The following is a 19,836-nucleotide window of genomic DNA, read 5'->3' on the forward strand; positions in this document are numbered from 1 at the left end:
GCCACGTGACTGCGCGGCCCCGCCCGCCCGCCAGTGCCGGGGCCGGCGAGCGGGAGGCGGAGGAGCGGCGGCGGAGCTCGGCGCGGCGCGGCACGGCACGGCACGGCACACAGCACAGCACTGGGGCACGGCACCGCGGGCGGCAGGTAAGGGGGCGGGGGGCACCCGCGGGTCGGTAACGCCCGGGTCCGTCCCCGCGGCAGAGAGAGCGATGGCCGCGCATTCGGCGCCCGGGAGGGATCGGTTCCTCGGGGAGCGCCTGGGGGTCGCCGCTGCCTGCTGGGGCCTCTCATCAAGCCCGCCCAGCTCCCCCATCCGTGCTCTCGTCTGCTTTCAAGGGAGGGGGTTTCGTCTTTTTCGGTACCGCTTCGGGTCACCTTCCACAGCGCGGAGGGAAGACACCCTCAGGAGCGCGGGGCGTGGAGCCCCGGCCGGGAGAAATCAGCGCAGCGCTCTGAAGGTGTCATAAATAGCAGAGGAAGCTGTGGGTGTTCTCCTGCCAGGGACCGGCGGACGGGGGATCCTCTCTCCAGGCATGGACTTTGTCGGAAAGAGGCCCTGAAGGCTGAGGTAGTACTATTTAGTGTGCCCCTAACATAGCCATTTTGTGCTAAAATGCCTTTGTGGTGTGGGTTTTTTCAACTGAAAATCTCCCTCAATAGGCTCAGTATTAACTGGTCGGTTGACACAGAGAGCAGCCAACGTTATTTTCCTTTCTATCCCACAGTGAAGTGACAGAACATCTTTGTCCATTGCAGGTGATTTTAACCAGCGCTGACGTGCCCAGGAGCATGTGTGCATGTTCAGTATCTTTCCAGGCATCTCCTCTGTCCTTTTCAATAGAAGAGATGTTTGAAAGTATATCTCCATTTTGTCCTGTTATTTTTGGCTTAGGGGAGATGGCTAATGTGAGAAGACAGTGAGGGAAAAAAAAATAAAAACAGACACATATGTAAAGTGGGAGAATCACTGAGTCTATTTTGGTTTTCTCAGTTGTTAAATGGATTTACTTACTTTTCCCAAAACGTGTTCTAAGGTTTAATACTTTTAATCAGAGACAATTATATGATAATGTCTTTATCCTGAAGTTCAGTGTGTTTCAAAGGAAGGTATATACCCTCCTTTAATTGTAGGAAAGGGGAGGCATGGAGGAGTTAACAGTGTGTTCAGAGTCATTCAGCAAAGGGTGACAAGACAGGAATGGACTTCTGGGTGGTGACTTAGGCCAGTGAGGCAACTGTTAAACAAAGTTGCCTTCCAGGTGAGTTAATGTTTGCTGAATACTGTAATATTTTAAAGTACAGTATTACTTTCTGGAGGCAAAACATGAAGTACTGTGGGTGACACCACAAGGTGTTGTTTTTTTTTTTTTACGCCTTTAATTATCTTCCACAATCTGTAGACTCCACAGATACCCGTTAACTATCTCTGCCCTACATACCTTAGGCAGAGTATATCAGAGAGATCATTAATTAGTCTCAGAGAGAAGCACTCATCTGTGCTAGTGAACTAGATGTTCATATTCCAACCTGCCTGCCATCCCGACTGAGCTGCAGGCCACCAACAAAAAGCCAGTGGGCCTCTTTGCTCATATGGCTTGCTTGATTTCAGTGTTCTTCCTGGGGAACACTATCAAATGATTTTTCTTCCCTATCAGGATAAATTGCTTGCATTTTGGAATTTCTCAATAGCCATAGGAATGCCATAAATATAGGGCTGAACATATGAGTTAAGATTCTGTGAGTGATGGGTGGGAGGAGAAAGGGAAAAGACAAAGACTGGAGACTAAGGAGGCGAGTAAAGCAAACATCCATTCCTTGGCACTCAAAGGAGGGTAGCCCCTTCTGGTACAAAATCTATCCACAAAGAACAGAGCTGAGATAACCAATGCTCACAGATATTTTCAGCAAGGCAATGGCTTCTCTTCACTGTTGTGGGTTGCCTTTGAACCAAGGATTCAAAGTGTACCTTTGTGTGAATTGATTTTACTCCAGTGGTTGAAATTCAAAATTATTTAAGCTGAAAAGAAGAAAATCTTATTAACTAAAATCAATTTTAATCTTCTTCTGTGCTTCTACTTCCTTATTTGCAAAGGAATGTTCATTTTCTTTTATTGGTAGCATTAAAACATGTTGGTCTGTCACTACATGCAGCCGTAGTGGTAAATTCAGTAAGCAGAAGGCTCTTCTTAGATATTTATATTATTCTATAAACTTAATGTTCAGATTCTTACTTTCTATGTGTTAGGAAATAGTGTCTGGTTTGTTTATTTATTTATTTATTTATTTGGTATGTATCAGATTGCATTTGGAAGAAAATAAATCTGCATTTAAAGCCTCAGAGTCTTCATTTGCATTTTTTTAAGTTAAAAACTATCTGAATTCTTTTTCCTTGGTATATCAATCATTTAAAACATTAACCATTCAAAAATCAAAATGACACATTTAGGAACAAGCATTCATCAATAGTTTTTTTTCCAGCTGTCAGCTCCTTCAGAGTTGTGGGATTAGCACATATCCTTCTTCAACATCTACTTTTTTATTTATAGATTGAAGAGGAAAAACTAGATTTCCTGTTTTCACAGCTCCCAGATTGTGTCTTGGCTTTGAATGAACTAGTTCAATTTGTTGAGATAAATAGGAAACTCTGCATTTTTAGAAGAGGCTACTTTTGTCAAAAGCTGATTTTGTGCTTTTCCAGCCTATGGCTTAGCTATTCAGCTGATGACATCTGCCAGTCCAGTACACTGCCATGTTTTAAAAATCCTGTCAGCATTATGTACTACCTTAACAATTCTTTATAGCCTGGTGTCCTTCAGGGGGGTTGTAATCCATGTTGGCAAGGGGGAAGGTCTCTGAGTTGTTAAATACCAAGCTGATGTGAGAAAACAGATGGCTCCAAACAGGAGAGAAACCTTTGTGGGATCCAGACCCCAGGAGAGGTAACCCTCGGACCAGCAGTCTCACAAGGAGGTGGGAACAGAGGAGGTTTAATGAAAAGCATCTCAGTGCCAGAAATAAAACTTTAAGGTCAAATATGATTTCTGACAGAGGGTTTCTGCTAGTTAGTCTTCAGAAAAAAGCAAGCTTGCCCGCCAGCAGCCTCTACTTTCCCAGAACCCCACTCTTACGGATGCTTCAGGTTCATATATTTCTTCTCCTGGAATACCAAATTGCATGAAGTTTGACAGCAGTAATTTCTTCCTCCCCCCCATACTTATTACAAGAAATGCCTGGATTGAGCCAAACCCAAATGAAAACTGGTGTGAGTTTCCTTACCTCTCTGGACCTTTTTGTGGGATTACGCAAAAGGCCTCTTTGGAAATCCCTGCTACTTTCACCTCCTCTCTGTGTGTTCTCTCCTGTGGCTGTTTTTCCTTTCATCATCTCTCACTGGCAAGCAAGAGCCTTTCTGACTCATGGCTTCTGGTTTCCATGTCAGAACACCTCCTGGTCAGCCCCAGCTGATGGTCAGGATCTCTGGTCGATTCATGTCTTTAGGGACTTCCCCTCTGTAAAGGTACTTCACTTTCAGTGGTATCTTGGGGGATTTCAGTCTAATTAGGAGATAATCAGGATTTTACAACCTTTCATCATTACCCCCCCTAGGAATTTAATTCCAGTGATTAAAAAAAATACAGGAGATACTGAAGACAGACGCTCCACTCAAAGCAGAGTACATACTGGTGCCAGATGTAGAGTATCAGCATCAAACAGTTGGAAACTGGTACATAGATAGATTTCTAAATAACTACGCCCCCAGCTAATACCATACTGATGAAGCATTCACTTGTCTGCAATTGAAAGTGCTGCATTTTTAATACCCTGGCATCACTGGTCTGTTTTTGCACTTGTATCCAATTGAGAGTCCCCTGAGCCAACTAATTCCTGCTGCTGGAGATACTGTCTAAATATCTTAGATTATATTTACTGTGCAATGCATTAAGCAGTCCTGAATCACTCCCATGGGAATCTTCTCTGTCGGTGCAGTTTTGGTCTTTGGTAACTCCTGGGCTGCAGCCAGGTGTAACTCAGAGAAAGCTCTGATGTGAAGCCCTCAAATATCTTGCCTAAATAAGAACCACAGGATGTAGTTTACTGTGAGTATTTTTCAGATAATCCTTTCCAGAGTGGATTTACAATTGACTGTGTTTTCCATTGGGCTGCATGGCTGCAACTTCTTGCTCTCTAATTGCAGGTATTTCTATGTGTGGTGTCTCCTCATTGTGTGAGAATAAAGCACTGGGGTGCTTGATCTTGCCAGCACAGAGCAGGGCAAGAAAGGAGAGGAGAACAAGACAGTTAGGGATCTCCTGGGGAGGAAGGGAAGGAAAAAGAGCCTGAGTTGTCAACACAGGGTCCTAGTTTTTAGTTATTGTAAAGGTCAGGAAAGAGTCCAGCATACATTAAAAAATCCTGGTGAGAGCATTGCATGATTTCCTAAGGAAAGAAAACTGAAGTCTTGCAATCCTTCACTGAAATAACCACCCACCAGCCAGGTGTCTAGCTAGATAGGGCTGTGCCTTCTTGCGTTAGTATGAGTGCTTCACACCCACCAGTGGTGCTTTGTGGTTCTGCAGTCTTCAGACATAGCAACTCCCAGTGGTTCTTACTTGTACGTGTGTGTATACACTTTGTAGAAGGTGTTTGCTCTCTTGAAAGGGGAGTGAGGGGATCAGAAGTGTTTTCATGTACTGCATGCTTGCTCTGTTGTGAGTGTCTTCTACGCATCCGCTTGGATGCCTAGAGGAGGCACAACACTGGTTTGATGTGTGGAGCAAGCTCCTAGTGTATCTTCTATTCCCATTTAATATCAAGCCTTCAAACTGAGGATGAATCAGGTATTACACCAATAAAAAATACACTTGATCCCAGACTAAGGGCACTGCTGCAGAGGCAGGATGCTGGGCTCAAGTTGGTAGGACTGACTTCATTTAGCTGTTCCTATGGTACAGTGGAATCCATCACTGATCTGGTGGATGGGGTAAGAATTACAATGGGCCCCTGCTGTTTCAAGGTGCAGGATGGCCTGCTTTTTCAAATGCAGAAGTTAGGGGTAAAGCAGGCGAACAGAGAGCATGTCTACACTTTACTGTTGAGATTTTTTTCCTACAAGATTTAGGGAGCTCTGCTGAGTTTATTCAAGATTCATATCTAAACCACTTGGTTTGCTTTGAAGATTTCAGACCAAGCTCCATTTTCAAGTCATCCTCCTTTTACAGCCTTGGTTCTTTTTAAAGGCTCCTGTGCAGGTGCTGTTCAATGACGTTTTTATCATAGTATAATAAACATAAAGAAACAGATCTCATCCCTGTGGATGCAGTGGGAAGCTCTGAGTCCTTTGTTTCAATTTCTCTTCTATCAGTCTGGACAAAGAAGTGGGGAGACAAGGGAGAGACAGCACTCCAGGCTTTCACTCTAAAAAAAGGTAGACCAGTACAGTTTGTGGATTTTGAAAAGGTTGGTATGCAAGAAAATCGATTAGACATTTAATTTCATATAAAATAAAAATGCTCAGCTATTCTTGTATGCTGTTTTCCAGCCTTCAGTAATACTGATGTATACAGCAGTTATTATTCTGTGACCTTTGCAAAAGTTATGGAATAGCAGAGAATAAAAAGAACTGATTCATAAAACAGATACTCTGTAAAATGTCCTTGACTTCTAAAAAAAAATCCTCTTTGAAAAAGTCATCCAGAAACAATTTAGTGATACTTTGGAACAACTCTCTCCACTACTTTTTTTTAGTTGTTTTGACTGTATCCTTAGAATACTATCAGCAAGCGCTTGGGTGTCTCACAGAAGGACAGCAGGGAGAGCAAGGGGCCTGAGCCACCCAGCATGGCACTGGGAGCCAGCGAGCCATTAATCCACACCCAAGCAAGTCTAGTTTTGCTGCAGCTTCAGTGATGGTCAGCTCGTGTTGGCCAATGCAGGTCTGGCTCATGGTGCCAGTGGGATTGGTCCAGAAGCTGCTCAGTAGTGTTGAGCAGCACTGGCACTAATGCCACTGCCAACAGGCAGGACCCGTGTGCCAGTGGTAAATTGGAAGGATTGGGCAAACTTGGGTCTGTTGGTGCTTGACTGCAGAGATTGTGTTTCTTGCCCACTCCTCCCTTTGTTTTTAGCTTGAGTTTTTATTACCCTCTACTCCTTACAGGAAGGCATGGGGCTGGGGGCCTCCATTAGCAAACACCATAAACTTTTTGGTGGCATGAGTTACCTCACTGCGTTATCCTCACTGCTCTGGTGCTCAGTTCTGTCCTTTGCTTTTGGAAGTCCGGCGTGAGGTCTCCTCCTGCTCAGATGCAGACTCAGAGCATGGTCATTTTTCTTGTCTCTCCAAGAAATGGAAGTGATTTGAAGCTTGTGGATTGAGCAGGGAGGGAAAGATGGGTGTGATCTATGAGCTTTGCTATTTGATTTGTCCTACCTTGCTGGGGTGGCATAGGCAGATGTTTCTCTTTGTGCCTCTTGCTATTGTTATGCAGACATTTAATGCAGCCTTGCAATGGGACAATGCCATGAGGGGTAGTTTTTCTCCCCTTCCTTAGATATTCTTTCCTTTAGGGGTAGCTGCATTATGAACCTGTTGAGGGAATCTGTCTGGCTGAAAATACATTTTATTTTCTTTTTAAATGCAAAAGGGTTATTTTCAGTGACATAAATCCCTTTGTCAAGCTCACTGCAAGCTGTACAGACACTAGCACTGACAGGGAGGGGCTGTTCTTGCCTCACCTTCTAACATGTCATTCATCACAGCCTTTGCTAGTATTTGCTAGATTCAAGTTACTGTGTAATCTAATTTGAGCTATTTCACCATGAAACGGAGACAGACGTTGTCCTCTGTTTCAGCAGGGTATGGTGAGGAAGCATATGTGAAAGATCATGTGGAGCCATTTAGGTATTTAAAACAGATCCAAAGCTGTTGAGGGAGCCCTACTGTTTGTCCCTCTCCCAGCATAAAGTCTGATTTAAATGTGCTTTCTTACATAGGTCTTGCTACATGTTTTTGTAGTGTCTGGGGCTGCATGTCCTGCATTAGACCAGTGGGTTTTGTCATACCATGATAACTGGCGACAGACAGATCTGTCCTGAACATCTCAATGCATCTGATACCATCTATTTTTCATGTGCACAATCTGCCAGCAGATAACCCCTTTAAAAATTCTAGGGATTGGAAATAATCCTTTGGGTAACGTGTATCCTCAGAAACAAGCACATGCACAAAATCAGAAGCAGGGTTGGGTAGAGAAGGATTGGGGATGGGGAGTCTGTAGCATAAAAGGAGCAGGCAGAGGAGGATCCGTGGCTGGGGAGCTCTCTCAAGGTGTGTCTCTGGGGTAAATTTCCCCTTACGTCTTCCTGATCCTGAGTAACTCACAGTGTTTCTAAAGCACAGGTTGTTTTTTGTTTCTGCAGATAAACCCTGCATGATGTGAGTGAAGACACAGTGCCAGTTCTTCTTATGTATTGTACATTTTATGTGACTATAAAAATAAAAATTGATGCTCCTTACTGCTTACCGTCTACATTTTTTCCTCTCGTGTCTGCTCTGAGCAGTCATAAAAAGGTTACTTGTGCTGTAGCAAGGATTTAAGATCAAGGATTTTATTAGCTTGCAGGAAGGCTCTTCCTGTCTGCATTTAAACTGGATAATTTCTCTCCTTTTAACAGCAGGATCAAGCCCTGAAAACCAATGGAAAAAAATTCCTTTGACCTAAAAGGTGCAAGGCCAAGCTTTTAGGCTCCTGCTTTGTGTGTCAAAGACTAATGCTGTCATGGGAGGTGTAATCAGTAGTAGCTTTCCTGCATAGTAACAGAAGACTGTGCTTCTAAAAATTCCTCTACAGAGTGTTTTTGCAGAGCTGCCTCCCCAGGGCTCTCCATCTGTTTTCACACGGAGATTAATAATAAATTGTTTGGCTAATAAACTGCTCCCTGCTATCTGTGAAATTTGACCATTTCTCTTCCTTCCCTCCCATGGACAGTTATTAGATTCTTGTCTGCTCCTGTGCTCCCATGTGGGAGGCATCACTAGTATTAGCTACACAGCAATTGTCATGCTTCAGCTCCACAGCAAGGTTTTTAAAGGGTGAAGATCTCGGTGTATGGCTGAAGGAGTTTGTGCTGTGGACAGCTGTGTAGTGCTGAGGGCTGGCCTTGTTCTTACAGGATGTAAAGAAAAGGAGGAGAGAAAAAGTAAGCTTTGTGTACACTACTGTGATTTCTGCAAGAGCCCATTTTTTGTTCTCAACTATGGAGAAAATATACCCAGGTAAAATGGGACTGGGGCGTGAACCTGTTTGATTCAGCAGCATCCCTGTGGGATGCGGGGCCGATGGTGGTGTTTCAAAGTGCTGTGTTCAGAAGGCCTGGACCAGGTGTCAGAGGGTATCCCAGCTGTTCCACTGGCAGAAACAAATGAGGGAAGAATAAACATCTACTGTGAAAACAGGCTTAAGATTGGGAGGGATTTTTGTGATCTTTCAATCTGACTGTTCCCTAATACAAGCCAAAGGACTTCCCCACATTAGCACATCTTCTGGTCAAGTACTGGTGGCCAAACTGCTGCCAGGATACCCAGTCCAGATTTGGAAGTTTCCAGTGATGGGACAACTCTCCACAGCCCTCTGTGATGTATATCAAGTGACATCTACCCACTTTGTTAAAACACCTACCTAACATCTGCCCTGTATTTGTATCTTTAAGCTTTTTATCTTACTGCATCCTCCTCCGCTGGATCAGAGAGATCTCCTTCACCATGTTTTTGTTGCTGATGTAGACAGACTGACATCAGATTTTACCTCCTTGAGCCTTAAACAGAATAATATAGGCTCCTTCACTTACTTATCCCGAGGACTCTGACCCAGCCACAGCAATGGCACTTCTTAGGGACCCCCATTGTCCATTCTCTCCCCTCTTTTCAGCTCAGGAATGAGAGAGGAAGAAACAGAGCTGCCACCCCTTGATAACTCTGCTGTTGAGGTGTTTCTTTCTAGTCCTGATGGTAATTCACAGTGGAGTGGCAGTAGCTGCTATAGTGGGGGTGGGAACGTCATACATAGCAAAATAATTCAGGGATCATAGGCGTCTTCTGGTCATTAATCAGCATCCTGCCTGACTGGTGAGCACAAGAACTGGACACAGATTTCCAGTGCCTGTCTCTGACAGATTCAAAAGTGACATCACCTTGCTCCTCCTTGCATAGTCAAGGTTGACATAGTCCTTTAGGCTTTGTCATTACACCAAGAACTGACATGAGCTTATCATCTACTGTGAGTTTAACCAAGGTCACAGCTGGATAAACTTTAGGAAAAAAAATCCCTACCACAAATATCTGCCTGTAGTTTTGGGTTATTTTTAGATGTTACTGGCAAGTCAATCCCTTTTCAAGGCACTAGGGACTGAGCATGGAGCTACAGCCAGAAACTTTGGGAATCTACTCCCAGATCAAATTCCGTGTCCCCAGATTTTTAATAGATCATCCCAGCAGTGATGCTTTCAGCTTCTCTGTGGCTCCAGGCATGTGTTCTTTTCACCACCTCCGGAAGGGGAATCTCACTGTTATCTCAGGGGCTCATTAGGCTTCATCAGGTGATTTTAGGATTTCATAGATGCAAAACATGAAGTTTTATTGCTGATTCTCAGATAAAAATGCTAGAGCCTAATGTATCTCCTGGATGAATTTACCACAAAAAGTGAATTTATTCCATAGAATAAATTTATTCCACTTCCCCATAAAGGTATTTTTAGAAAACACTGAATGAAAGCTTACGTGAATTGCAATGGATGTGAAGAGATCTTGGAGTCCTGCCAATGTTAACGTGTTAAGAGCCAGAGCTTGCTATTGGAGTTAGAAGGGGGAATTGGAAAGCAAAGGATTCTTGGTTTTGCTCCATTCTCTGTTGAAGCTGGACTTTGGAATGGAGGAGAATGCATAGGCAGTGATCTCAAACAACCCCCACACCAAACCGTGCTTATTTGGTACTCCAGACTAGGGCATTCATCATCACTGCCCCTCTTTGTTCTTGTTTCCCTTGTTCAACAGTGGAATATTTAAACCAATTTCTAGGTAGTTCTAAAGTGCAACATTTGACACTGCAGTGAGAGGAGAGTATTTTCAGTAAGTAGTATTTTATGGAGCTGTTTTTTGGCATGTCTGCAAATTTAGGCATACATTTTTGCATGGCAGGTGTAAACTGAGATGGTAATCTAAACAGTCTGTTCCCAGCCATGCTGCAGAACTAGCTGAGATATTCCCTGCCCAGCAATTTAGAAGTAGTCTGATTTCTGGGGTGTGCTGAATCTTGATTTTTTAAATGCCTTCTGATAACCAGGGAAGATTTATTTTCTATAATGCAAAAAATATTCTGAATTATTGAGTTCTTCAAAGCCACATAGAGCCAACTGGCCAATCTTATGTGTTACAGTGATACAATTAAAAGTTGTGTGTTTGTTTGTGTGAATGTATGAGGCATAAATAGTTGATTTAAAGTTCTGCAAAAGATTTCAAAACAAATCATCCAAATCTTATGTCTGTGGGAAGACTAGGACCATACTGCCAAATCTAAAAATGCTCAACTTTTTTCTAGCATCTGTTCAAGTGAAACAATTTCCCCAGCATTGTGTGGGCTATAAATGATGATAACTGTGTTTCTTAGTTTCCTGTTAAAGAGATGACTCAGATACAGCTTAATTATTGGTCATGTGCATTCTTTTAAATATAAATGTTCGTGTAAATGTTCAACAGAGCTCCTCAGAGTTGTTAAAATGTTATTCAGTGTGTTCAGATTTGTACCTAAACACTTCATGAAAACTTGGCACAGTCAGTTTCTTAAATGTTATGAAATCTGAGAACCATTAATCCCAGGCATCTTCCACATTCATGAAGCCAGAATGGTCTGCCTCAATGCATGTTTAATTATACGTTTTTTACTTAGGCAGCTTTCCCGTAGATAACTGTGTCACTTGATATTGCTGTTAATTTTGCTTGAATGAGGAGTCAAAAACTGAGCCCTTATATTTTTTACAAAGATTTGTGAAGACTTGGGTTGTTTTCCCTGCACAATCAGAAGACTTTGCTGTGCTTTCCAATCCCCTCCACAGTGAAGTAATCTTAATAATAGTTTTGTTTTTAAAACCACTGTATATACTGTATTTTTAAGGTTTGACAGCACAACATAATGCTAAATTGGTAAGGTTTGGAACATATTCATTTTGACATCATTAGATTACTTTTTGTAATATCCTTGCAATGGGCAGTAAATCAGAGGACACTCAAAATAAGAAAGGCTGGCACCAATATAGCTGTTGTAATGCAGGATGAGCACAGCGCTCCTGCTGCAGTTGTCTCTATGCTAGGCCAGTTCCTTAAATCAGTCAACTTTTTTGTCTGTGGTTTCATTTCTTCATTCTCATGTATGTGGGCTAAAACTATTGTTTTCTGTTTGCTTCCAGCATTGCAGAGGAATGTTAAATTCGCTCAGTAAGCTCTTCTTGTTAAATCTCTTCTTATAAATGTTAATACTCTTTCTTTTTCTAGAAGCTTTGGTTTGTTATATTTAAAATTGGAACCTGAGAATCAGGATTAGGTGATATTACAAAACATGTATCCATGTAATAAAATTGATGTTCAAGACAGTAATAAGGATCTTCAGATGACATTTAAACCACTTGGAAGTAACCCTTTATAGGAAAAACCTGGAAATTTTTTCTGCTTGATGAGAAAAAGACACTTTTTCAGCCTTCTCTCTCATTTTAGGCTGGGCATGGAGTGCATAGTTTGGATGTCAGCACTGAGACATCTTACCAAAACAAAGCAGCCAAGGGACCATTGTCTAATCAATGACTTCTAAGTGCAGGAGCTGTTAGATTGGAAACAATTGCTACAAGATGCCAGGTGAGGTGCTTGAGAGCAGCAGTGGGATGGAGGATACCGTGCAGAAAGACAGCAAACCTGGAAGCCAGAGTCCTTGCCGTGGCTCCATGAGAAGGGCTGTGGCAACCACTGTCACCTTTGATGGGGAAGCCACTATGGACCGGAGGAAAAAGAAGAAGAAAGAGTCCCGTCCTGAGTCAATAATAGTGTATCGATCAGAGAATGAGAATAAGGTGGATGAAGAACAGGCGGATGAAGAAGGAGGGGAGAGGAGCTCTGAGGAAGGCTCCAAGTTCCTGGGTCAGTCCACAGCAGATGGTACGTATTCCTGGAAACACTCGCTTTCCATAAACTTTTTTTGATACCAGCACACACTAAGCTCAAATGGAAGTGACTGTGAGACTAACCCTCTCCAGGACTGTAGGCAAAGACAGCTTGAGTTCATACATGAAAGCACTCTGAAATAAAAAGCATTACAGGCTGATTTGGGGTGTTTCCTCCAGTTCTTTGCAGAGGTTGGTTGTTGCCACACTCAGTGTTAAATGTATGTGCTGGTTGGAGTTGATGCAGAAAAATGCTGAGCATGCTTTAAGCTTCATGCTGTGATCAAGCCCCTGTCCATGCCTAAACCAACTGCCTGTTAAGAGAAAGGTAGAAGCAGATGGATTTAGTGGCTCTACCTGTGCTAGGGAGTTTAACTCATTATCTAGGATTTGCTGTTGCCTTCTGTTTGCATATTCTCAGCACAGCTTCCTCTGTAGGAGTGATTATTTGGCAAGGTCATTGTGGGGCATCCTGGAGCCACTTTCACTTCTGATGTCTGTCCTGGATACCCTTGCAGGGAAGACGTGTGGGAGGCAGGTCCTATGGCTAATTGTCTTATGAGTCAGCAGTGCAGGCTGAGAGGGACTTAAATGTGAATGCATGCTCTCAGTCCAAGAGCCACACCAGATTCCCCCATGATCCCAACCCCTGTCCTCATCAGTTACCTGCTGCCTTCCTATTTTTGTGGGCCACTTCAAACTGCTCAGCCTCCTTCAAAGAGCCTCTGAAGACCTCCTTTGAATCTAGTCACAATTAAGACCAGGAGGAAGCATGTTTTAGCCCCATAGAAGAGTTTATGGCCAGTACCACTTCAGGGACCATCCTAAACCAACGTCACTTGAAAGCTAAGGCAGCCTGAGACTTTAAAACACATCCCAACAGTTTCCTGTGTGGTGCCTTTGTTGACCCCTTAAAATGCAAATATAATTATGTGAGAGTTTGTAAGTTTTTTCTAAACTTTGAAAATTAATTTGGATTGAGATACAGTGCAAATGTAAAGTGAAATATTAGCTATTCAAGTATAACTCTGTGTGTGGATGGGCTTATTCCAGAACAAGAGTCTTAGTCACGTTGATCTAATTCACCCCAAGTGTCCACACTGCTCAGGAATAAATCTATGAGGGTACCAGAGAAAACAGGCATACCATTTTTGATTCAGTTACCCTGTCTCATCTCTTTCTCATATACTCCTGCAGCACTTTCCCTTCACATATTGTGCCTAGTGCAGATGCTGGAGTTCTCTCACTTGTGATTTCTGTCATCTGGAATTCCTGTCTTCTCCCTCATTAGCTCTTCCTCCATTTTCTTCTGTGATAATCTTCTTTATACTGCATTGCTTCTTGCATTCGATTTTTTAAAAATTTAACTAGAACTCCATATGCACTATCTAATTGTCTTTGGGGTTTGGGAGAATTTACACAAAATACTCCATACAGAAAATAAATCTAATGAAGATGAGTTTATCTGTGTTTTTAGGTGCCTGGAACATGCCTTTAGACAGCCGATATGTCACCTTGACTGGAACAATCACCAGGGGAAAGAAGAAGGGTCAGATGGTGGACATCCATGTCACACTAACGGACAAAGAGCTGCAGGAACTGGCTAAGTCAAAGGAACCTCCTAAAGAGGATGTACCTGAGAAGAAGAAATGTGATGTTGGGCTGGACAGAGGACCCCACGTCGTCCTCTGGACCATCATCTGTCTTCCCATCATCTTTGTAGTGTCCTTCGTGGTTTCATTCTACTATGGAACCATTACATGGTACAACATCTTCTTGGTGTACAATGAAGAGAGGACCTTCTGGCACAAAATCACCTTTTGTCCTTTTTTGATCATCTTCTACCCAATTATAATTATGGTTGTGTCTTTTTCCCTAGGCCTGTATTCGGCTGTGGCACAGGTAGCATGGTCTTTTGGGTACTGGTGGCATGCTGTCAGGGATATGGAGAAGGGCTTCTGTGGTTGGCTCTGCAGCAAGCTGGGTTTGGAAGATTGTTCTCCATACAGCATTGTTGAGCTGCTAGATTCTGACAATATCTCAGGTAGTCTCTCTGGCAAGAGCTCTGCGCAGGGGGTTGAGACCTCAGCAGTCTGAGCCTTTGTCCTGGCTGACTATTTTGGTCATATGCGAGTGGTTTTCACCTAGAAAATAACACACTGATTTTTTTATATATATAGATATATAGATATATATTTAAACACAAACTTAATGAATAAAATATTGGGCGAGGAGTGCTCTTTAAATGTCACAGAATGCAAGCGTGTTAGCTTCACATGGTCTGGGTGGGGAGGTGCATGGCTCTCCAAGGATTTGTCATCTGTTTTAGCTAAATACAATTTATGTGAATGTTGAGAAAATCCAGGTCTGTGGGGCTCAGGCTGTTTGTGGAGTGGCAAAGATACGTGCTGAAAAGTCCACTTACCTGAAGTTAGACTTCACAGGAATAGGACATAACAGTGATTCGTTGACCCAGTGAAAAGAAGTCTCTACTCAGGGGATGAACTTCTAGAGATTGGAACCTGTGAAGGCTAAATTGCAAAATGTGTGGCATTCCTGCAGTTTTCCTAGAAAGGGTCCTTCTCCAGTCCTTCCAACAATACAGCAAACTTTCCGGGTAGGCTAGCTGCTTAGACACTGTCAGAGTTTGACAGACCACTGGAATAGTTGTGCTCAGCCTTTCACTGGAAGAGACCAGCATAGCCTCCAACAAAGGCGTGTGAGCTCTACACTGACCTGAAACGCACCCATCACATGATGGAAGAGTAGGGCTTGCTCTGCAATGTGGTGCATGGGGACCTGATGGGCCTGTCACCAAGCACCCTCAGGTGACTGCAGGTGCACAGATAGGTGCTTAGGACACACCTGCATTTGATCTCTTGATAGGTGCACTGCTGGGAAGGAGTGGGATACAGGAGTCATTCGCAGTGTGCAGTATGAACAGTTGCATTATAAGGAAGAAACACCTGTTCTGAGGAAGGGTGATCAGTTTATGTGTCACAGCAATGCAGGTGTGGACTGGAGGCACCTGCATTTAGGGAGGTGGAGTCGAAGGTCCTTTGGCTGGGAAGGTCACACTGAAATAGTCATTTTGTTTTTCAAGGTGCTCTTATGGAGGAGCTGCAGGACCTTCCCTTTCAAAATGGGGTGTCCCTGAGCCCATGTCTGTCAGTCCCAGTGCAAACTGCATAAACGCCTCAGCTCTGGAAATCTGCATCCCCCCCTACACTTCCTGGTTAATTATATAGAAGAGAAATGGATTATACGTCCTCCTCCCCTCATGTCTCATTTTCATAATTAGTTTCCCTCCTTTTGGGACTTTGCATGGCATCTTAGTGGGCTCCTAGACCAGGCTGATGTGGCCACCATAGGCTGAAGAAATTTTAATTGTCTCTTTGAAAAAATGACTAGCAGAAAAGTTATTTTTCTGAATTGACTATTGGGGGTTTGGCCTAGGGAAGTCACAAGGAAAATAAAAGAGAACTATAAAGGACTCTAATGGGGACTGAGTTACACATCTGAAACATGATTACTTTTCTGAGCGCTGTAGGTCAGATGGTGCTGCTAAAAAGTCTGGTGTAGCCCTAACCCAGAGGAGCCCACTATTTGCATGTGTGTAGGTAGATAATTTGTAGTGTGCAGTCAGTCAGGCTGCACAGCCCCTCATGTCTGTGTAGGTGTTTCACTTCCCCAGCCTCCCTACCAGAGGGGAAGCTGCTCTAGTTTTAGGATGGTAAAGAGAAGCATTCAGAAGCTGCATTTCACAGGAACTAATGCTTTGTGTTCCATTTCAAGGATGAGCTCAAGACAACACTGGCTGTCTTGTCCTGGTTAGGACATCTGAGAACCAGTGAAGTATAAACAAGTCCATCTGATCCTCTAGGGCTGACACTGAGAAATAAGTAAAGTTTACTGAAAAATAAGTAAAGTCCTTGCTTCATTGTTGATCTGTCCCCTTCTGGAGGTCCAGCCAAAGCAGCGTCTTAGTGCTGGCTTGAGGATTAACAGTGTGAATAGTGTACAAGCCAAATATCAAGAGCGGGCTTGGCTCCACACTTTACTGACAAAGCAGAGGTGCTCCCTGGGCACAGGTACGGCCAGGCTGTGTTTGCTGCTTCCTGATACACAGCTTTCAGATTTTCCTGGCTAAGTTTTTAAAGGCAATGACCAACTTCCAGCCAAAAAAAAAAAAAAAAAAAGACACCAACCTGTGAGGTAGTGACAGGTAATTCTGTGGGGTTCAAGGAAGCTGACATATGCCTGGGGCTGGTTCAAGCACTGAAATGTCTTTCACAGGGCTGTTTCAATCAGGGAGCTTGATATGCCTCTGAATTAATAGAGAAGCTGAGATTAAGTCGTACCAGTGCTGGCAGTCTGTAGTGACCCAGCACAACTACTCTGCTTAATGCCCCTCCACATGGAAATCACAGGCTCCCACATGGCTGGAGGGTGGGAAGAAGTGATGCTTAACAAGCATTAATGGGAAGGAAGGCCTGATGGCAAGTGTTCTCACGATTTGCCTACAGGAATACTGCTGGCATGAAAGGAGTGGATTGTGTATCTTGGCCCCAACATGCAGCAAACAAGTGGGTTTGCAGGAAGAATGGCTGGCAATTGTGCATTGCTGCAGAGGGAGAAAACCCAATTCAGCTGTCACTGCCAAAGAGCAGCTGTTCAAGGCTAGACGAAAGGCTGGGGTCAGTAGCACAAAGAGCCTTCAGCTTACAGAGGGATTGAATGATAAATACTAGCTCATTACAGTATACAGCCATGTGAAACGTCTGCTGAGCTGCAGGATTTGCTTTCAGGATTGCAAACAGCCTGCCAGGGTGGAGACAGAACCAAATCTGTGCCTCTTACTGCTACACAGACACAAAGGAGTGTCAGAGAAGTTGTAGTACCCTCTGCCATGGCAGCTATGCTTCTGGGTTTGGAGGCCATCTTTTGGGAGATATACTGGAACAATCCATTGTGTGTGTTCTAATTTACACTTAACCAAGCTTGCCTCTGTTCCTGCAAAAATCAAGGTGTTCTGACATTGATTTTGGTGGGGGATAGTTTAAGCTTGGGGTTAATTCTGGTGCTATTTGTAAAAGCTTTATTAAAACTTTTCTCAAAACAACTCTGAATAGCTTTCTCTCTTGCCCATTATCCAATGGAGTGGTTTGCCTGCTGCAAAATATATAATCAATTGTTGTAATAGAAAAAAAGCACAAGTTTTTGTCTTGTTTTACCCTTGCTTTCAGAAACTCACAAGTAATTTCTGCTTATGTGCCACTGTCAAGCTGCAGGGAATTCCAGTTATTCTGGTTGTTGAGTGTGTTTCTGGCTGCTCTAGTCTGGATGGTTTTTTTACGTAAAGATAGTGTGTGTTTGCTGATTGTTATTTTTAATTGCATTCCTTTTTCCCATCCTTGCTGGCCTGGGTGGAGAATAAAGATGTACGTGGCTTTAGAGGAGTGTTGCTCTCATGTTTCTGCTTGACTTTGTGTTAAAAACATCACTGTGGGATGGACACAGTCATTCTACAATTACAAGTCTTTAAAGTGTGTCTGAAGTGGGTCTCAGTTTTACCTCTTGTTAATCTGTGCCTATCCAGAACTGTCATATCTCTGGGCTCTGGGTTCTTTGTTTTTACTTCATAGCACACAAATGAAAACTTTTGATTTAATTTCACTTGCTGGGTATCTGTTTGGCTTTAGCCCCAATAATCTGTCGGAAGGACACTTCCATACCAAAATAGGAAGTACATTTAACCCTACAAATATAGTATGTGTGTCTGTGACTTGGAGCTGCTATTTACTGCAGTACTGGGAAGATTTCTTACAACGCCTAAGTACACCAGACATGTCTCTAATAAGTCAAAGGAGAATCCACCAATACAGTTCTTTGAGGTGTCTAAATATTAAATGATACCCTTGCTGCTTTCCCACACAGTCTTACTACAGTCCCACCCTCCCGCTAGCACAGGGCTAACACCCATTTGACCTTTTATTTCTTCTAAGAAGGAGACGTGGATCTTTGGAAAAACCAAATGAAATACCTAGCCAAGGGCTAGCACACCTTCAGTGTAACAGCTTTTCAAGCTGAAAGGCTATTTGCAGGTCATTTCCTCAGACTGGCAGTGTCATGTCCAACGCAACAGCTGGAAATACCAGGAAGGTGCTTTTGGTGTGGTGCCTGCTGCAAACATTGGCAAGGGAACAGGATTCCCTGTATGGAAGATGTATGTTGGGGACTTCCCACCTCCAGTGAAGAGCCTGGTGAAGGACCCTTGGCTTCCTGGTGTGGCAGGGTGTGATGGAGGTAGTGGGCCCAGAGGATTTGCTTATAGGCCTTTGCAGTTCGCACCTTTGAGGTACAAGGTGATAATTTTATAAGATAATGGTTAGCAGTGGGAGAGACTCCTGTTGAAGATCTTTGCACCAGGCAAAACACGCCTGTATAACACCATGTATTTCACCAGGGGAAGAGAAGGTACTAATTCCACCTGCTGACATCCCATTCAGTTTCTTTGAGAACTGAAACAATCACAGCATGAACTGTGTTTTTAACCACAATTAGTCTATTGAATTCACCCTTCTAATCCCTCAGGCCAGTGCTTTGAATCATGAGGCTAGGATCCTGCAATTCCTCACTGAGTCTATGAGCATGGGCTGCTCCATGGACCCACATGACCACCCCCATGGATACCTTTTTGAAGCTGCAACCACTAGTTAAGAAAAGCCACTCCAATCTGCTCTTGCACACTGAAGCATGTAACTACACTAGCGTTGAAGAGAGACAATAAGGATGCACAGCCCACATTCCTACACTCTGATGGACACAATTTTGCTCAAAATTTATACAAGACCTTTTGCCCCAGGCAGCGAATTATCTGTGGGACCAGTGCCTTTCCTACTTCTTTCTAAAGACTTGTTGATGCAGAGGCAGTTAGATTAATATGGATTCGTTTCTGAGTAGATTAGTCCATCCAAATTTATTCCCTGTATGGAAGTGGGAACTCAGAAAAAAAAAAAAAAAAAAAAAGAGAGAGGTTGAAGCAGGCTAATCCACTTGGAAATGCAACTTTTCAATTAATTTGGCAAATTAGAAGGGACATCATACTTGCTTGTCTTTACTAAAGCATGATTTCTCTTTCAACAGTCAGACAATGATGAAGAAGGGCTTGTGGTTGTGTGTTTGATCAGAGTAAATTGTCAGGGGATTCAAAAAGCCCCCTAAGCATCCTTTCACATAAACAGGTGAAGTGTGACTGCACGTGAATAAACAGCCCAGAGAAATGAGGCTTGAGGGGCTCTCATGGATCCCCTTTGGTCACCCAGTTCCATTAGCTTTCAGTCTTCCTAGTTTCTTGTCATTACACGGTAGCTGAAGTCTGTCAGAACACGTTAAAATAAAGAGAATGCCTGAGTCAGGCCAACAATGCATTTGTCCCAGTGTTAAAAAAATGCGCATGCTTTTAGTGTGCTAAAACATAAAATCTTCCCCCCAAAACAGAGCAACTAAAATCCATTGTGGTTTGCATCCGTTGAAATTAGATATGCCATGGATGAACTTGACCTGGAGCCCTCTTAAGATACAAAGTTTCTGTCCAGATGTGATCTCCCTACCTTAGGTCTCCTTTTCCCAA

At 43.3% G+C, this 19,836-nt stretch overlaps 1 protein-coding gene across 1 annotated transcript; it reads left to right on the plus strand.

Annotated features, from left to right (window-relative positions):
• The first annotated feature begins 100 nt into the window (after positions 1-100).
• Positions 101-17,657, plus strand: TMEM169 (transmembrane protein 169). Its single transcript, XM_042784224.1, has 3 exons — positions 101-146; positions 11,764-12,198; positions 13,681-17,657. The coding sequence occupies exons 2-3, from the start codon at positions 11,895-11,897 to the stop codon at positions 14,298-14,300; spliced, it is 924 nt and encodes a 307-aa protein (XP_042640158.1). The 5' UTR covers positions 101-146; positions 11,764-11,894; the 3' UTR covers positions 14,301-17,657.
• The last annotated feature ends 2,179 nt before the right edge of the window (positions 17,658-19,836 follow it).

The sequence above is a fragment of the Tyto alba genome, unplaced genomic scaffold, assembly GCF_018691265.1.
Source record: "Tyto alba isolate M040663 unplaced genomic scaffold, T.alba_DEE_v4.0 Super-Scaffold_7, whole genome shotgun sequence".
Lineage (NCBI taxonomy): Eukaryota > Metazoa > Chordata > Aves > Strigiformes > Tytonidae > Tyto > Tyto alba.

Coding starts and splice junctions, on each gene's coding strand:
- TMEM169 (XM_042784224.1), top strand. CDS start 11,895: ATGCCAGGTGAGGTGCTTGAGAGCAGCAGTGGGATGGAGGATACCGTG. Junction 12,199..13,680: donor GGGTCAGTCCACAGCAGATG/GTACGTATTCCT, acceptor CTGTGTTTTTAG/GTGCCTGGAACATGCCTTTA.